An 18480-nucleotide genomic window follows, 5' to 3' on the forward strand; every position below is an offset into this window, starting at 1 on the left:
GTTTTTTATTAATTGTACAAGCTAAGGAAGCTCGAGAGAGGGCGTGCAAACTGTTCGTCATGTGCCCTTACGTCACATCCGTACAACAGATCTATAGATCATAAGGGCTCTGCTGTGAACAGTGATAAAGCAGGTGTAGCTAGCCAGTCCATTCTTTTATAGATCTGTGCTGCCTCGTCATGTGACTGTTTTTCTCTGCCAGTGGGGAAAAACAGCAACACGGTCCCTAGTTGTTGTTGTCTCGCCGGCTGAGATTATGGCAAAATGGACATGATACATTGTATGTTTTATTTTCTGTAACGTTCAGGCTGCCTTAATCGATTGTCAATGCCTTGAAAACCCTCACAAGGTAAGATGTATTTCACGAAATAGTAATTGTAATAAAAGTAGTAAACATCAGTAACTAAACTATGCTGTAGTCAACACTTACCTAGCATGTTCAGGGATGTGGTCTCGTGTTAATACCATAGACTGTATATATAAAGGTTAATACTCACTGACCTGTGTAACATGAGTTTCTGTGTATCTGTGTATGTCTGATACTTGGCACAAAACAGACATTAGGATTTTTTGGATTTTCATTACCTGACTAAGAACATCAGCTTCCTGGGGTCCAGACAAAGATAACAACCTCAAAAGCATGCCAAAAAAGAACAAAGACAGTTTATTTTGCATAATACAATCATTGTTTCAGATAGTTGGGCTGTTTACATGGTCAAATATGCTATGGTATGCATACAACATTGCTACAACTTGTTGCTGATATATTTTATTTTTAAATTATTTTTTGGCAGAGTAAATACTAATATTTAAAGGTGGGGTAGGTAAGTTTGAGAAACCGGCTCGAGATCGCTAGAATTTGAAAATACACAACCAAAATCTGCCACTTCCTTATAGAGCCCCTCCTCCGCGCAAATGACCAATGAGGGCACGAGATAAGTTTGTGCCCCGGTGGAAGGCTGACAGGCAGGTAGGCCATCGTTGTACTTTTTACAGTATTACGGCTTCTACAGATGACATTTTTTTATGGATTTGTTGTCAAAGCACTTACGATATTCATTGCTATCGGGATGTTAAGAGCATTCCATGGAATATAACAAAAAGTGTATCTCGAGCCGGTTTCTGAAACTTACCTACCCCATCTTTAATAATACAAATAAACTTTATTTGTATCAAACATTTTGAATTCTTTTTTTACAAATTGCCCTCAAATACACAGAAAATACAACAACAAAAATGAAACAGTCCAGCAAAAACATCCATTGAAATTAAAGGATAACATAATAAAGAAATGGGAGAAAAAATCTATGAAAGTGTGTCTTGGAAGTAGAATTGATAACAGTGTTAATATAAGGGTTTCAACTGTGCTTTATAAGGGGTAGCAGTGACATCTTAAAATTAATGATAGTAAATCTGATAAACAGTATATTCTTCAGGGATAACTCAGGACGAATCCTAATACAGACATATGCATCTCCAGCACATTTCCAGTAGTTAAACTCCAGAGTTGCATATTATTGTGAGAGCAATTCAAAGTATACGGAGTCGGGACATGTTTTTGGAATCCCGATCAAAGCAAACCATGAACATTATAGACCTATATGTTGTGCAACCTGTCTTCCCACACAGACAGTTTTTACAGTTGGACTCCTTTCTTCTTGTACACACATTGGCATTTACTGTAACTGGGTCCAACTGTTTTAAAAAAAAAGACAAATGAAAAAACAACTTTGAAAGTCAGAAAAATAAATTGCATCATCTGCATAATCAAATGATTGTTAAAGGTGGGGTAGGTAAGTTTGAGAAACCGGCTCGAGATCGCTAGAATTTGAAAATACACAACCGGAGAAAATCTGCCACTTCCTTATAGAGCCCCTCCTCCAACACCGTTTTTTTATGGATTTTTTGTCAAAGCACTTAAGATATTCATTGCTATCGGGATGTTAAGAGCATTCCATGGAATATTACAAAAAGTGTATCTCGATCCGGTTTCTGAAACTTACCTACCCCACCTTTAAAGTCATATGTGATGTTTAAGTGGATATAAATGTTTGAGTTGTTCATGCTTTTTGAAGAAATTACTTTGGGTCTTTAAGAAATTGTGATTAGTATGTTTGATGCTAAATGAGTGATGACACTTGGGCCCTTTCTCATTTCTCTAACTCCCCTCCTCGACTCCTATCCTCGAGACTTAGTCCCGCCCACAGGAGATGCGAGCGGAGGAGCCGAGGAGGGGAACCGAGGAGAGAGGAGGGGAAGCAGCAGGCGGTTAGAGAAATGAGAACTCCTCTCCTCTGAGCGGTCATTTTAAAGAGACGTCCATCAATGATGACAGGAGGCACAGCAGCCCTCTGTCTGATGGACAGATGGGTTCATGACCACTTATATATTTACTTTGATTCATTCACAGTGCGGTATAATGAGACAATAACAGGCTACAGATGCGGACACACACACACACACACACACATATATATGTATATATTTATATACAGATACAATTTCAGAATCAAACAGAGCACTCTCATAATAACGTAACACTATCAGAGACTGGATATCCCCCCCCCTCTCTGGTCGCTACAATGAGGAAAATAAATTACGGGCCAAAAGTTTTATTTACAAGTAGCCTATTAAAAGTAAACAGATGACACCAAACCAACTGAAACCTGTCTGTCCGCTGCATCTACGCACACACTGTACCACACACACGCACCTACAGCTAACAGCCTAACAGCCGTTGTGTATTTTATTGTGAAGCATTAAATGGTTTTAGAAAAATATGGACTCTTTGTTAGATATCTACTAAACTACAGCAAATAAAGAAAGTAGGCCTGTTATACTGAGTGATGTATATTATACACACGACTGCTCTGCTTTCTGCACGGACCTCACAGCTGTTCTCTCTGGAAACATGGCGTCGCGATGAAAGCAGTTAATAAAATAATATCCAGGGCTGTCATTGGCTGAGATAAGTCCGGCCGTGCGTCACGACTCTTTGAAACATCTCTGTTGCCGGAAATGCATCCACGCGTGTCGTGGAGGACCCATCAGTGTATCCTCGGTTAGAGCTCCTCCAGAGAGCCTCCTCGACGCTCGATCCTCGGTCCTCGAAGTGCATTTAGAGAAATGAGATGTCCTTCAACATGGCGTGCTGAAATTCATTTCCGGGTCACTACCGGAGGACCGAGGAGTCGAGGAGGGGGATTTGATGAAATGAGAAAGGGCCTTGGTGTATGTCTCCAGTGTTTGCCTGCTATGTGCTGCTGACTAACACATTAGCCTCATCCCAATACCCCTCCTACGACTCCTCTCTTCCCCTCCTCCGGGAACTTCAGCCAATGATAGCTCTGCATGCATCCCCTGGATATTATTTTATTAACTGCTTTCATCGCGACGCGATGTTTACAGTGAGAACAGCTGTGAGGTCCGTGCAGAAAGCAGAGCAGTGTGTATAATATATATCACTCAGTATAACAGGCCTACATTACTCTCTGTATTTGCTGTAGTTTAGTAGATATCTACAAACAAAGAGTCGATATTTTTCTAAAACCATTTAGTGCTTCACAATAAAATACACAACGGCTGTAGCCTGTTTTAGGAGCTGTATATGCGTGTGTGTGGTGTAGGTGTGTGTGGTACAGTGTGTGCATAGATTCAGCGGACAGACAGGTCTCAGTTGGTTTGGTGTCCTCTGCTTACTTTTAATACTTGTAAATACAACTTTTGGCCCGTAATTTATTTCCCTCATTGTAGCGATCAGAGGGGAGAGGGGGGGGGGGGGGGATATATCCAGTCTCTGATAGTGTTACGTTATTATGAGTGCTCTGTTTGATTCTGAAATTGTATATATTTATATAAATATATACATATATATGTGTGTGTGTATATGTCCGCATCTGTAGCCTGTTATTGTCTCATTATACCGCACTGTGAATGAATCAAAGTAAATATATAAGTCATCATGAACACATCTGGGCTGCTGTGCCTTCTGTCATCATTAATGGACGTCTCTTTAAAATGACCGCTCAGAGGAGAGGAGTTCTCATTTCTCTAACCGCCTGCTGCTTCCCCTCCTCTCTCCTCGGTTCCCCTCCTCGGCTCCTCCGCTCGTATTTCCTGTGGGCGGGACTAAGTATCGAGGATAGGAGTCGAGGAGGGGAGTTCGAGAAATGAGAAAGGGCCTCCACCTCTTAGTGCTATGTAACTCAGCTCCAGCCCCAAAAACCTTTTTTTATCTTTCAGAAAATGCATTAACAAGCTCTGTAGTATTTTTTCATCATCAGTTCCTAAATAACAGCATCAATCATGAGTCAACACTTCATTTCCTTTTAAAGCTTGACAGCAGCAAGTTTGAGTGGGAAGTGAAACTCACAATAACGACTCAGCGATTACATTCTGCCCTAAAAAAACGTTTACCTTATTAGACAAATCTACCTCATATCACTTATAGCAGCTATTTTATTACTTTTTTAATTACTTTACTCTATTAGACCTGCAATGTGTCTTATTCTTGATCAACGTGCTGATTATTTATTATTATTATTATTATTATTTATTTTTAAGATTTGTCTACACACCATGTCTGTGAAAATCACTTATAAAGTCAAAAGTGACTTAATATTACAATTTCAATCCAACCAACAATCCCCAAACCAAAATATATTCAAACATACTTAAACAATGTAAAAAGCATCAATCCAGATGTGATGCCCTGTGGGTTCATCTAGAGAGGGTGTGGCTGTCTGTGCTGTCTTGATTGCCTTGATTGCAGTAACTCAGGGCACCTGGGTCTGGTGCCCTGCAGCTATTTAAAGCCTCTGCTCCTCTCTGCTTTCCCCAACAGGCACCTGGTTTCGGTTGAGTATTTTATGAGTTTTCTCAGTTGCTTCACTTTGTGTACTTCAACACTCATACATGTCCATGCAATCCTCACCCTGCATTTACACTGCTGATACCACTGACACCCCCACCTCATGTGTTATTTGTTTTGCACTTAATTAATTTGGCTAATTTGAACTACTTGCTTTAATAAACACATTTTGTTAAACCGTTGATATGGTGTCTCCTCTTTGTTGTGGCCTTTTGAGCCAGGTCATAACAAAAACATTTAGGAAGTAGGAACCTACAGACATCTGGCATTTTTATTTATTTTTAAGAATGAATGAAAGAATGACTGAATACAATTTATTTTATATACAGTAAGCAATAGGTAAATCAGGTAGATATTATTGTAATGATTTATTTAAACGATAAAGTGATTATTTTCTAGATTTACTGATTATCAATAGGTACTGTATATAAAATGACAGAAAAAGGCTGATTCGGATGTCTTGGTATCCACTTTAAAATGATATCAAATTGAGAAAAGGTTGAACATTTTCATATTGCAGAGGTTGAAAACAGTTTTATCTGCATTACATTACTTTAGCAATGAATAGATTTTATTCATAACGTCGAATACTCTTTGCAACTCTATTGAAAATGAGATGCTTTGACGATAGAAGAACCAAAGTGTATTCTGTTGTATTGTGACCTTTTATTTTTTGTTCACAGGTTCCAGTTTAATAAAGAGACAAACTCATGCTGAGCTCCATCATAACTCTCCATCTGCAGTGAATCCATCCCGAGCATCAGTAACTCTGGTAAGATCATGTTTGGTGAGGCTTTTATGTGCTGTGTTCTTGTGTTGATTCGTCTGAGTCATGTGTTTTTCTCACTTCCCAGTTGTGCGTCATTGTTTTAAACGACTAACATCTTCCATTCAGCAGGTTGCGTGGCCACCAATGCTCACAGACATCCTTTTACCCACTTAATATTTCCAGAGTGCCATGCCGCTACCCAATGGCAACTCCATCAACACGGCCCCTTTGGACAAAGGCGAGGACACTGAACCCCTCATCGACAATGATCCAAGTATGTGTATCTTTTACAGCACTTTAGAATGTGTATTCATTACGGCTGCACCCAGCAATTATCGTCATTATCAATTAAACTGCCTGTCGTTGTATTGTTTTATTGTTTGGTCTGTCCATTTTGTCCAAGCAAACAACTACATTTTACTATTATCTTAAAGGTGGGCTAGGTAAATTTGAGAAACCTGCTCGAGATACACTTTTTGTTATATTCCATGGAATGCTCTTAACATCCCGATAGCAATGAATATCTGAAGTGCTTTGACAAAAAACCCATAAAAAAACGTCATCTTTGGAAGCCGTAGTACTGTAAAAAGCACGACCAATCATCTGAGCCGGCCTGGCTAAAATAACTGGATGGCCTACCTGCCTGTCAGCCTTCCATCTGTGCACAAACTTATCTCGTGCCCTCATTGGTCATGTGCGCGTCCGTGTATGTTGGAGGAGGGGCTCTGTAAGGAAGTGGCAGATTTGTTCCGGTTGTGTATTTTCAAATTCTAGCACACTCCAGCTGGTTTCTCCAAAATTACCTAACCCACCTTTAACCTAAGATAAATTGACACATTTTCCCTATTTCTTATTTGAACACACATAAGACTGCATAAAATTCAGAAAGTGAAAAAATTATAAAAGAGTCAGGAGAGGTCAAGAAGCTACTAAGAATAAGATAGATAGATGATATATACTTTATTTATCCAATGTAAAAAATGTTTAAAAGAGACATAGGATACCAATTAAAATGAACATTTGCATTTAAAGTGTGTAATGTTTGTATGTTTTGTGTCATAAGTAGATTCATCAGCATCAGGAACACTGGTTTTAATGACAGTTGTTCCATTCGAGTATAATAAAGAAATTAAAATGTGGAATAAAGGAGAAAATAAGATATATAAACATAATATATTTAAGTAATCTGTCAAATAAAGATAAAAACAATTAATATCATATAAACATAAGAAGTCATGTGCCAGCATATTGACTTGTATTTCTTGCATTATATCACTCATTTGTTTACTTACTTTATGTATGCAGTATAATTATATTATTATTTACTTAGCTTTAATTTTTCTTTTAACCTAAATTGTCATTGAATTCAATTTTTGGTCATTGATTGTCTTTCCTAAAAGTAAGTGTGCTCTGGCTACACACGTCAAATGCAATGCCAATATTTGGATTGGAATTGAATACACGATTAACTAGATATCAATTTAACATCAAATGCTGTTAAAATGTTAGTTATTTTAAATATTATATATAGGTGAGTGTCATTATCTTAAAAAACAGCATAATACCATCTTGTAATACCGGAGCTTGTTTTCTGATTTGTTATACTTTAGCTTAAGAAGATATAGTTCTTATAGTTCTTAAGATAAGATAAACTTCTCAATAGATAAAAGAAGCGAAAGTCAAAATGGATCTGAATCATTTAAAATGCTTTTCACATTGACTGTTCTCACAGTCCTCCCTTCATGTAAGAATCTTTGTGTTGTATGTTCTGTGTGCTCAGTTCCTCCTCAGTGCTGCTCGGCGCGCCTCAACCTGGCCTTCCTGATGTTCTGCGGGTTCTCCATGGTCTACGGGCTCCGTGTCAACCTCAGTGTTGCCATGATAGCCATGGTGAATACCACTGAACCCAAACCAGCCCCGAACAGCTCGGTGGTCTCTGCCTGTCCACTGCCACCCGGAGGGGACAACAGCAGCGACTCTTTCCATCAACCTGCAGGGGTAACAGTCAATCATACCATACATACAGTACACATTATACACTGCCCGCCCAAAAGGAAAGTCACACACTCTAATATTTAGTTGGGCTGCCTTTAGCTTTGATTACAGGATGCAGTCGCCGTGGTATCATTTCGACAAGCTGCTGCAATGGCACAAAATGTATTTCGGTCCAGAGTTGCATTAACTTTCTGCCGAGGTCTTGTATTGATGATGGGAGAGTCGCACCGCTGCACAGTCTTCTTCAGCACATCCCAAAGATTCTCAATGGGGCTGAGGTCTGGACTCTGTGGGGCCAATCCATTTGTAAAGGATGTCCCATGCTCCCTGAACCACTCATTCACAATGTGAGCCCAAGGAATCCTGGCATTGTCATTTTGGAATATGGCCGTGCCATCGGGGAAGAAAAACTCAATTGATGGAAAGACCTGGTGATTCAATATATTCAGGTAATCAGCTGACCTCATTCTTTGGGAACATAACGTTGCTGAACCTGACCCACTGCAGCAACCCAAGATCCTAACACTGCCCCAACAGGCCTGTGCGGTAGGCCCTAGGCATGATGGGTACATCCCTTCATCCGCCTCTCTTCTTACCCTGATGCGCCCATCACTCTGGAAGAGGGTAAATCTGGATTCATTGATTTAGTGATTTATTAGTTTCAACAATCTCCTTATATTAGTTGTGTTCTTTGGTTGATGCAGGCCAATAATCTGACCCTTCTGAAACTGATTAACATCCTCTCCACGACCACAGGATATGGCGTCTTCTGACATGGTGGTGTAAGACATGAGACTGCAACAGCTGGGGTTAAATAACTTGTTGCAGGCTGAAACATTTTCATCACTGCAGTAATTATCCAATTGAAGGCTCCGATAGATTGGCTTAGTTGAATCCAGTTGGTGACTTTATTTTTGGACGGCAGTGTATTTACTACATTATATACATGATATAAATACATCTCCCCTTCCACTCATTATCATGTGACCAACAATAACAACACGTGAGTAGTCTGGAACAAAACATTGGTAAACAAGATGATATGGGATCAGTTAGTTAGTCAGAGTGTATGTTGTGTTTGAGTTAAGTAAGGAAAGTCATAACCTCTCTGCAAATCTGACTGAATAATGTACTTTTCAGTCGGTGAAAAGAGTAACTAGAGAGGAAGCTAATGACTTCAAAATGAATTAAATATACATTTTCCAGATTACCTTTTTTCACACCTTTTCATTGTTTAATTCAATATTTTGCAAAGTTGCAGGCTAATATTATGTGGTGGCGGCTTGTAGGATTGTGTTTTTACTCAAAACATCCAAAAGTCAACCTGTTTTGAAAAAGTTTTATGTCATGATTACCAAAATTCCCAACATGTTTTACTCTTGTCAAATATTAAGACCTTGCTTCGAAACAAATGTGTTTGTCCTGTTAAAAAGATTAATTTAATAAAGTTGAATTAATAAAAAGTTTTCATTTAAACTGAAGCTTTTTTATTTAATACATTTTTATTTTTTTGTTTTCCGCTGATGACTACATCAAATATCCAAAAAACCTCAATGGAAGCTTTAAATGTAAAAAAAGACAATAACTTACACATTTAACACAAATATATATTGTATACAACTTCTATCACACACTTGGAAGTGGACCACCTTTGCCTGGAGGGGAAACATCATATTAAATGAGTATGTGGCCTGTCAACAGTCTAATGCATCCCTTCCTCCTCTCCCAGATCCCCCAGTACCCCTGGGACTCGGAGACTCAGGGCTTGCTGCTGGGGGCCTTCTTCTTCGGATACCTGTGCACACAGATCCCGGGGGGCTACCTGTCGGATCACTATGGGGGGAGTATCTTCCTGGGTGTCGGGGTGCTGGTCACTGCCTTCCTCACGCTGCTCACCCCTCTGGCTGCTCAGATGGGGTCCCACTGGCTGTTTGCACTACGAGTGCTGGAGGGCATCGGGGAGGTGAGAGTGATGAGCTGAGCACAGGAGGCTGTAGCATAAGAAGTGTGTAACGTTTCTGTCCGTGTACTTCGAATTTATAATCAGGGTCTTCTCCAAAATGTAATGGGTTCTTACTTGGCCCATGCTACACCCTTCTTCAAAGTATGTTTTCAATCAGGCACGTAGTTTTTCTCACGCAAACCTTTTCTTTTAGAGGAATTGTCTATGATTAAGGCTTCACCACACCAGTTGAACCACACAGTATATTCAACCACCTTTACACAAAGGTAATTTAATAGTAAAGCTAATTCTTTAAAAGCCTTTTCTTATTCTAATCCTTGTAAACAACATATTATTTCAATAGTTGTGTGAACAGTTTGTGATTGAGAGAAAATCATTTTTCCCTTTTTAAGTTTAAGTCGATTGTCCACCAGAGCTGCAACTAACACATTTTATTTATTGATTCATCTGCTGATTATTTTTACTCAATAAAATTGCTTTTATTGCCCATTATGTCAAGTTATTTTAACATAATCCCAAATTCATTTACAGTCACTCTTGTGAACCAACAGTCTTTTAATATTTGGAATGAAACAAACCTAGCACCCAAGATGTGCAGGGGGCGGAGCTAGCATTGCCTCAAATCACCCTGATCAGCTGGTAAAATAAACAAAGTGAAGTATTTTTGTGCAGGAGACATCTGTAACCTTTTATTGCTAATCGTCCACATTTGATATGAACAAAAATATGTTCTAATCCGTCTCCCTCTCTGCTGTCTCCCTCTCTGCTGTCTCCCTCTCTGCTCTCTCCCTCCCTGCTCCCTCTCTGCTCCCTCTCGCTGCTCTCGCCCTCCCTGCTGTCTCCCTCTCTGCTCTCTCCCTCTCTTCCGTCTCCCCCATGTCCCCTCAGGGAGTGACGTACCCGGCCATGATGTCGATGTGGGCTCGCTGGGCCCCCCCTCTGGAGCGCTCTCGCCTGATAACCCTGTCGGGGTCTGGGGGAAACTTTGGGGCCTTCATTTTTCTGCCTGTCACCGGCCTCATCTCCCAAAGCTTAGGCTGGCCCGCTGTCTTCTACCTCTGTGGTGAGCACGGGAACCAAACACAATCACACACTTTCCTCAAAACATACATTAGTCTCTCACAGGAAAGATGCCATGGTGGTAGATGCTGAAGAAAACGGTTAACCCAAAAACGCTGTAATCAGTTACATATTTTTAGAACGCTAAGGTGTGTCTGGTTAAACACTAGCAATCAAATGATGAGAAGTGACGTTTTACCTTCATGCAAACACGTTAACAGCTGGACTGTAACATGATCCCATGCTTTAATGTTCAAAAAGGTATTGTTCTCATACTGCCTGTGCTGCAGCACCTCTTTTCACCCTCTGTCTGAAACCAGAGCCCAGTCTGCTCTGATTGGTTAGCTGTCCAGCTCTGTTGTGATTGTTCAACAACTTAGAGATGTCCCGCCCCTTAGCCTGTCATGTACAATGTGTCAGAGCGCTAGCCAATAGAAGCGTGAGTGTTACATATAGTGGGTGTTTCTCAATGTCGAATACGCTTGCTTGGTAGCACATGTCTTCCGAGTCACTTGCTTCAGAAGCGAGGCAAGAATACTTCCTGGCATTTGGAAAACGAAGAGTGGAACAGGCGAGCAAGTGTGCAGGTGTGCGTCATATGAGAGGTCCCGTCTTACTTTTTCCGCCACGGATTTGGGGAAATTGGTCCGTGCGCAAAGCATTGTGGGGATTTGAAGACCATGGATTCTACACATGTGCAGCCTCGAAATTTCTCCAAACGATGTACGCCGGCCTCGGTAGAATTCCAAGAATGCTGGACATTGGAACAGTACTTCGGCGGCACTCGATGACGTAGTATGCTTGAAATAGTGGCTCTGGAGCAGCTTTACTCGACATTGAGAAACACCCAATGATGTAATTATCTTACGGAAGTAAACAAAGGAGTCCAATTCCGGCAGGGGGGGGGGGGAGAAAAACTCCCTCTGGAGGTGACACAGGGATTTAAGCCTTTGCAGAAAGGGAAAACCCAAAAAAGCATAATAAAGACCCTTTTAATGATATCATTTTCCAATAGTTGTTTTGTTTTTTTAGCTGAAACATGACCAGTACACTTTTTTTTGTTGTCAAACTTAGAAGTTGTTCGTCTCTATTTGCTCACAGCTTCTTCAACAATACCTTTAGAGCCGTTTGATTTTGTTATGACATCAGGCCTTCACTGTCAACCCTGCTTTATTTATTCATTACTATATCCAATCAAACCTTCTTTCTCTTTCCCTCAGGTGTTGCCGGTTGCCTCTGGGCAGTCGTCTGGTTTATCTTCGTATCTGATGACCCTCGCACCGACCGTCGAATCAGCAAAGAGGAGAGAGATTACATCATAAAATCCATTGGATCTCAGGTACGCGTGAAAGAACGTTTTATTTACTTTCCTCAATATTGCCCTACAATTTTGGTAGAAAGAAAGCCGTAGAGATTAGAAATGACAAAATATGTATTTGTTTATAATATGTTAAATGAGAGCATGGTGAACAATGATGTGCTCTGCTTTATGGTAGCTCCTCTGGGGATTTTAAATGCAACAAATATTATGAGTCCACTGGTAGTGTCCCAGTATTGCCACTATGGAAGAAGAAAATGACGTGCAGCTGTTTGTCTGAACGGGAGTTTTGGATGAATTGATTAATGTAGGTCCTCTTTAACTACCACAGTTAGAAGAAACCAACTCAAGTTGGTTAACATCAGACCCAAGCTTTTGATCCACTATCAGAATTAGTCATGTGAAGCATTTGCAGCATATCATCATCACCAAATCCTGTGGTTAAATGCCACAAAAGGTGACATAAATTCACCTTTACGTTTTGATAAATAACTTAAGAAAAACTCAAATGAAATGAATTGTATTTATTAAATGTTACATTGTTTTTAAACCGTTTTAGATTTCCTTAAATAATATCAATTTCATTTACTTTAGGTTTATGACAATACCTCGTCCCACACACTTGTACCCCACTTGTTCAGCTTGCAGTGAAATGTTGTTAGGTTCCTTATGAAGCATACTTCCTCTCCCCTCAGCTGTCATTCTGTGTCAGAATATTTCTTCTCTTTTTTTACTTAATGAAATCTTCCATATCGACACATTTATGTAATATGCCTGTAAATGTCCCTTCTCTTTATATCTGTTCGTTCATGTTTTTATTGTTCACAGTTAAAACCCACACACTTGATCACATTAACATAAAGAAGCATGTGCATTTACTCTTTTACATTGGCCTAAACCTTCTAAATGTGTGGAGACCAAGACTTTTATTCATACATATAGCTATAAACAGCTTTTATATGTAGCTGATCCCACAGCAGTTGTTCGACAGCAGGAGATAAGATACTTCTACCTTGATCAATATAATGATAAAGCAACAATACTTTTACTTGAGTACAGGGTTTTTTGTTTTCTCTACCCACCACTCATCATGATATCAATGTTGTGGACATTATTCACTGTCTGAAGTGTTGTCTGAGGATGTGTGATGTGTGTGCAGGGTACAGGTCATGGCTGGTCCATTCCCCTGCTGTCCATGTCCATGTCGGTCCCTCTGTGGGCCATCGTCATCACCCAGATGTGTGCCAACTGGTCCTACTACACCCTGCTCACCTCCCTGCCCACCTACATGGACAACGTCATGCACTTTGACATCAAATCGGTGAGCTTTCTATTAATTGTTCTTCCATTTCATATTAATAAACGATAAAACATTTCCTTTAAATAGCGCTTTATCGTTAATATCATTTTTAATCTTCTGTCCATATGTGTCAGGGACACTTCACCCTTCTTTACTGAAAATGTTGTGTGTTTTACTAAAATGAAACCTAGCTTGCCCTTTCCAAAAGTACAAATATGATGCTTCTCTTCGGATTTTAATCAATGCTAGACGTTTTCTAGCACTCAGCCCAGTTTATAACTGAGCTTGAGCAAAGTAATTACAATCTCCACTTTAAACATATCAATTATTGGGCTTTAGAAATGCTTATAGCCGATAAGTCACATGTATTATGGGGGTAGGGTTCAGGGTAGGTACAGGTACATGAGTAAAATAAAAGTGTGTGTGTGGATCCCTCTCCCTGAGATGTTTCCCCTTTAAACTGTGCGTTTTCTCTGGAAGTTTTTCCTTGTACGATGTGAGGGTCTAAGGACAGAGGGTCTAAGGACAGAGGGTGTCGTTTTTCTCATACTGATATTCTGAACAATCTGTGCTGTTGTATTTGCTGTAAAGTGTCTCTACTGTAGGCTATTTTTATTATATGTACAGCACTTTGGCTCGGTCAAAAATCGATTATAAATACAACTTGATTTGATATATATATATATAGGAATTTAAATAAAATGATGATATAAATATGGAAATCAGTTTTTACATATTGATGGAAATGTATGGTTGAAATACAATATATATATATATATATATATATATATATCTTAAAAATAAGTCATTATGTTTTTATATTTATCATTATTCATGTTTAAAAAAAATACAACATTTATCATATATAATAAAGTGTTTGGTTGGTTGAAACTTACTATTTTTCCAAATAAGTGCAGATTTTGTATACCTTAGTCAGAGATCAAGATTCAAAGGTTTAGTTTCATAACATATACACAACTACGGTGTAATGTAGGAAGAACTGAGATCACAGGTTCCTCAATAGTGCGACTTAATCAAATATTTAAAGAACAACATAAAAACAGTGCAAGCTCAGGTGTTTAACAGTCTTCTGGCCTGTGGGATGAAGCTGTCCCTGAGTCTGGTGGTTTTAGTCCTGATGCTGCGGCACCGCCTGCCAGACGGCAGCAGACAGAGCAGTTTGTGGCTGGGGTGATGGGGGTCTTTGATAATCTTTCTCCCTGAGCCGCTGGGAGTAGAGGTCCTCCATGGATGGCAGCTCCGACCTGGTGCTGGCTGTTTCCCCCCGTTTACAGTCTTAATGCTAAGCTAAGCGACCAAGCTGCTGGCTGAGAGGGTGGTATCAATCTTATCTAACTGTCAGCAAGAAAGACAATAATTGTGTTCTTAAAGCTCTTTCTTTAATCATTTCCCAGGTGTCCTCACCTTTTTGTCTCTGTTTCTGAACACTAACATGCACATCTCTTGATACTTGACAAAGACAAACATGCTTGCTTTACTATCAAATCCCCCGCTGCACACTCTGATGTAATGTCTCTGTCTGTCTCCAGAATGGTTTCCTGTCCGCTCTGCCGTACCTCGGGGGCTGGCTGATGACGATGCTGTCGGGTGTGGTGGCAGACAGCCTCATCGAGAGGGAGGTGTTCAGCATCACCGTCGTACGCAAGCTCTTCACACTATTAGGTAAAAGACACTTTTCCTCTCAGATCGCTCATGTGTAGTTCACATATGAATGAATGTATGTATGCACTGTGCACTCTTTTTAATTGCAACTATTTAGTTAAGAAACTAAAGCTTTAAGATTGATTAGATAAAAGTACCTACAAACTTTAAATTAAGTAGAGGACTTTAGCTCCATTCCACCTCTGGTCAAATCCAAATATTAAAAAGACAGAACCAGTAACCCCAGTGATGTGTTCTGAGCCTGTACTGGGTTTCCTTCCTCTCCTGACTCCCTCCTGGTGCAGGTCTGATTCTCCCGGCAGCTTTCCTCGTGGCTGTGAGTTTCGCTGGCTGCAACGATATCTTCGCTGTCACCTTCCTCACGCTCTCCACCACCTTTGGAGGCTTCACCGCCCCCGGGGTCAATATCAACCATATAGACATCGCTCCACGGTGGGTGTTACTGCCCTACACCTTCACTTCTCACTAATTTAGTTTTAAGGGGCCCTCATATGCGTTTTGGGGTTTCCCTTTCCTGCAGTGTGTTATATAGGTTTTCTTCAAAGGCTACAATCCAAGTTCCCTCCTTGTATACACATTACTTAAAGAGACTTTGTTTATTTGGAATCTTTTATATTACTGGTTTGTACTTGAAGAATGAATTATCAAAACGGTTGCCAATTAAGTCTCTGTTAAATATTCCTGTTTCGTTCCAGCTTACTCATAAACGTACATACCGTATGTGTGATAAATTAAATATAATCTGGCCGTATGGAAAATATAACATTTCAGGCTGATGACGTCTTGCTCTTTCACCGTCTTTGCAGGTATGCAGGATTCCTTATGGGAATCAGCAACACTTTCGGGACCATTCCTGGAGTCCTGGCCCCGATTGCTACAGGATACTTCACTGAGGGTGTAAGTCTTAAAATAAATAGTCATTAAGTTACTTAAGTTACCATATATAATATTGTATATGTATATATATTTATATATTGAGTGGGAACGAGAGACATGAAGAGAAATGTCACATTTAATCGTATTTTTAAGAAAAAGGCTATATTCAATATAGGCTTTTTATACCTAAACTTAGAACTGTGCTAATATTTGACCGGTTAAAATATTTTACTAATTATAAATATATATATATATATATATATAGTAAAATGTTTTTTAAATATGTAGGCATTCAAAGTTTAAAAGTTTAAATACTCAATGCAGAAAATGCCCCCTTTAACTAATATATTATACTTTTATATATATTTATTTAACACAATTCTAAATAAAAAAAATACAGATATTAAAGTTCATTATTTTCAGTTATAGTTTGTATATATACATTTATTTTTTCAATCCTTATGTTATTACAGCATTTTCGAAACTAGAAGGCACTGTACTGTTTTCATCTTTTCTGATTTCTTCTGTGAAATAACATTACTCTTATATTTATTTTATTTTAGGTAATCCCAATGTTATAATCAGGTTATAGTACTATTGTGATAGTTGGAATATGTTACTGAGCACAGGTAATTAGTAGTGGTATTGGAATACATCTGGTGATGCATCTCTTCTTCTGTGGTTGTCAGCACACCATGGCGGGCTGGATGAAGGTGTTCTGGGTGGCAGCGGGGATCAACGTGGGGGGGGCTCTCGTCTACACCATATTTGGCAGCGGGAAGATCCAACCGTGGGCCAATACCGAGGACGAGAGAGCAGAGATCAAGAAAGAAAGGGGCAAGTCAATCGCTACATAAAACATAAACACTCAGACCAATACAAACAACATCACAAACAAAAGGGGCACACGGCGTACAGCTTTGAAAGACTGTTGGGTACATTTTAACCCAGAAAAACATAGAGTTCTACTCTCTCAATGTATATAAAATATAGGAATGCAATATTCACTTCACAACTATGAAGAATGGAATGTTTACTGACGACATTTAATGGTTGACCAGGATAGTTTCATGGAGAACTTTTATCAATACTATTTTAGAACATGTATTCTCAGGTGAGCATTTGAACTCTTTTGTACTATAAACCCAGCAAAGACTATAAGCAGTTTTATACATCAAAATCGAACTTTATGCACATTTAAGTATGATTTGCTGGATATTCACTGCCTTTACTAATACATTAGGAATCAGGGATACTTGTTCACTTGTCCTGTATACTGTTGGAAAAACTCACATGAGCATTTATATTACATGAACTGTACTGCACCTCAGGTGAGGCCAAAACAAATGTGGGTGATCTTGCTGTGGGATTTTATAAGATTTCTTTAGCTGTAAATGAAATGGGACCATTTGTTTTATGAAGCAACCAGACATATGACGAAAAAGGATCAAGTGCTTTTAAACCCTGTAATTTCAGCTGCTTTGTTCACAGCTGTGTCTGTTTTCAAACGGACCAAAATAATCACTTTCTACACCAAAGGCCTTTTTACTTGACGTAAATGATCTTTCTAGAGGTTTTTTATAATCCAATCCAGATTCCAGGAAGTGCCAAGAACTTTGACTTGCCAATAGAATTATGTTTCATAGAAGAATATGTGGATTTGACGTGTTTTTGATCCTTTCTTTGACTCGTGCCGTTTGTTAAACGTGCACTCTGATTGTAAAAATATGATTTAAACAGATGCAATAATGTATTTACCTTCTCTGTGTATTGAAAATGTGTGAGATGTACAAATATGTTAAATATGTTTACTTAATATTTTATTGGGTAAATTATCAAGTTTGTTTACAGAGCAAAACTAAAATCTGTCAAATCTGAGTGAGGTGTCTGTCTTTTTATCTTTTAGAAAATATATATATATTAGTAGCATTTTGTGTAAATATAATACATGAATAGATACAAATAAGCTAAATCAAACAGACATATACATATGAAGGATAACATTACACAACAAGATTACAAACACACATAATACTTATTTGTTTAGATCTAGAGAGTATTGCCTCTAAGAAATACCAGAATCAGCATTATAAAACTAATTGTAGGATGAAAACCACCCAACAAGGAAAGCTCCTTTGGATACACGAGCAGGTTTTTGTTTTTGTGTCACAACGTTTATTTGTCTGCAGAGGATGTACATCACACATTGTGTTTGAGCTGTGGGAATGTTTTCATGACCCACCTTTGGACTTTTAATACATTTACATACTTTTTGTACTGGATTGTTAATACAATATGCAATGAATACCTTCTTCCAAGGGTTTTGGACATAGTGAATGGCTTCAATTCCTCTCTTCAGCCACTAGATGGCAGAAGAAACTAAATTAAAGTGATATTTGAGCAGTCAAAATGGAATTTAACTTTGTGACAGTAAAATAAACAGTTTTTAATAAAATAAGCAGTTTTAAACCTGCATGTTATATAAAGAGGGAAAGTAGCAATACAATGATTGGAAAATAACTCTGTTACAAGTAAAACTCCATTCAAAATTATACTTTAGGACATTTTATCAAATAAGTTTATTACTCTATAAGTAATAAGGTACATACCGTGCAGCCATAGATGCTTTGCGCTTATTAAATTATTA

The 18480-nt window shown here is 38.9% G+C and overlaps 1 protein-coding gene across 1 annotated transcript; it reads left to right on the forward strand.

Annotated features, from left to right (window-relative positions):
* The first annotated feature begins 111 nt into the window (after positions 1–111).
* Positions 112–17711, forward strand: LOC117454855 (sialin). Its single transcript, XM_034094119.1, has 12 exons — positions 112–349; positions 5554–5642; positions 5823–5913; positions 7420–7637; positions 9364–9597; positions 10486–10660; positions 11877–11995; positions 13134–13295; positions 14825–14957; positions 15242–15389; positions 15764–15854; positions 16523–17711. The coding sequence occupies exons 3-12, from the start codon at positions 5829–5831 to the stop codon at positions 16688–16690; spliced, it is 1533 nt and encodes a 510-aa protein (XP_033950010.1). The 5' UTR covers positions 112–349; positions 5554–5642; positions 5823–5828; the 3' UTR covers positions 16691–17711.
* Positions 17712–18480: the final 769 nt, after the last annotated feature.

The sequence above is a fragment of the Pseudochaenichthys georgianus genome, chromosome 11, assembly GCF_902827115.2.
Source record: "Pseudochaenichthys georgianus chromosome 11, fPseGeo1.2, whole genome shotgun sequence".
NCBI lineage: Eukaryota > Metazoa > Chordata > Actinopteri > Perciformes > Channichthyidae > Pseudochaenichthys > Pseudochaenichthys georgianus.

What these genes read in the sequence shown, in the direction of transcription:
- LOC117454855 (XM_034094119.1), top strand. Translation starts at nt 5,829, where the DNA reads ATGCCGCTACCCAATGGCAACTCCATCAACACGGCCCCTTTGGACAAA. An exon ending in CTTTCCATCAACCTGCAGGG is followed by an intron (nt 7,638 to 9,363) that starts GTAACAGTCAAT and finishes CTCCTCTCCCAG; the next exon opens with ATCCCCCAGTACCCCTGGGA. An exon ending in TGCTGGAGGGCATCGGGGAG is followed by an intron (nt 9,598 to 10,485) that starts GTGAGAGTGATG and finishes ATGTCCCCTCAG; the next exon opens with GGAGTGACGTACCCGGCCAT.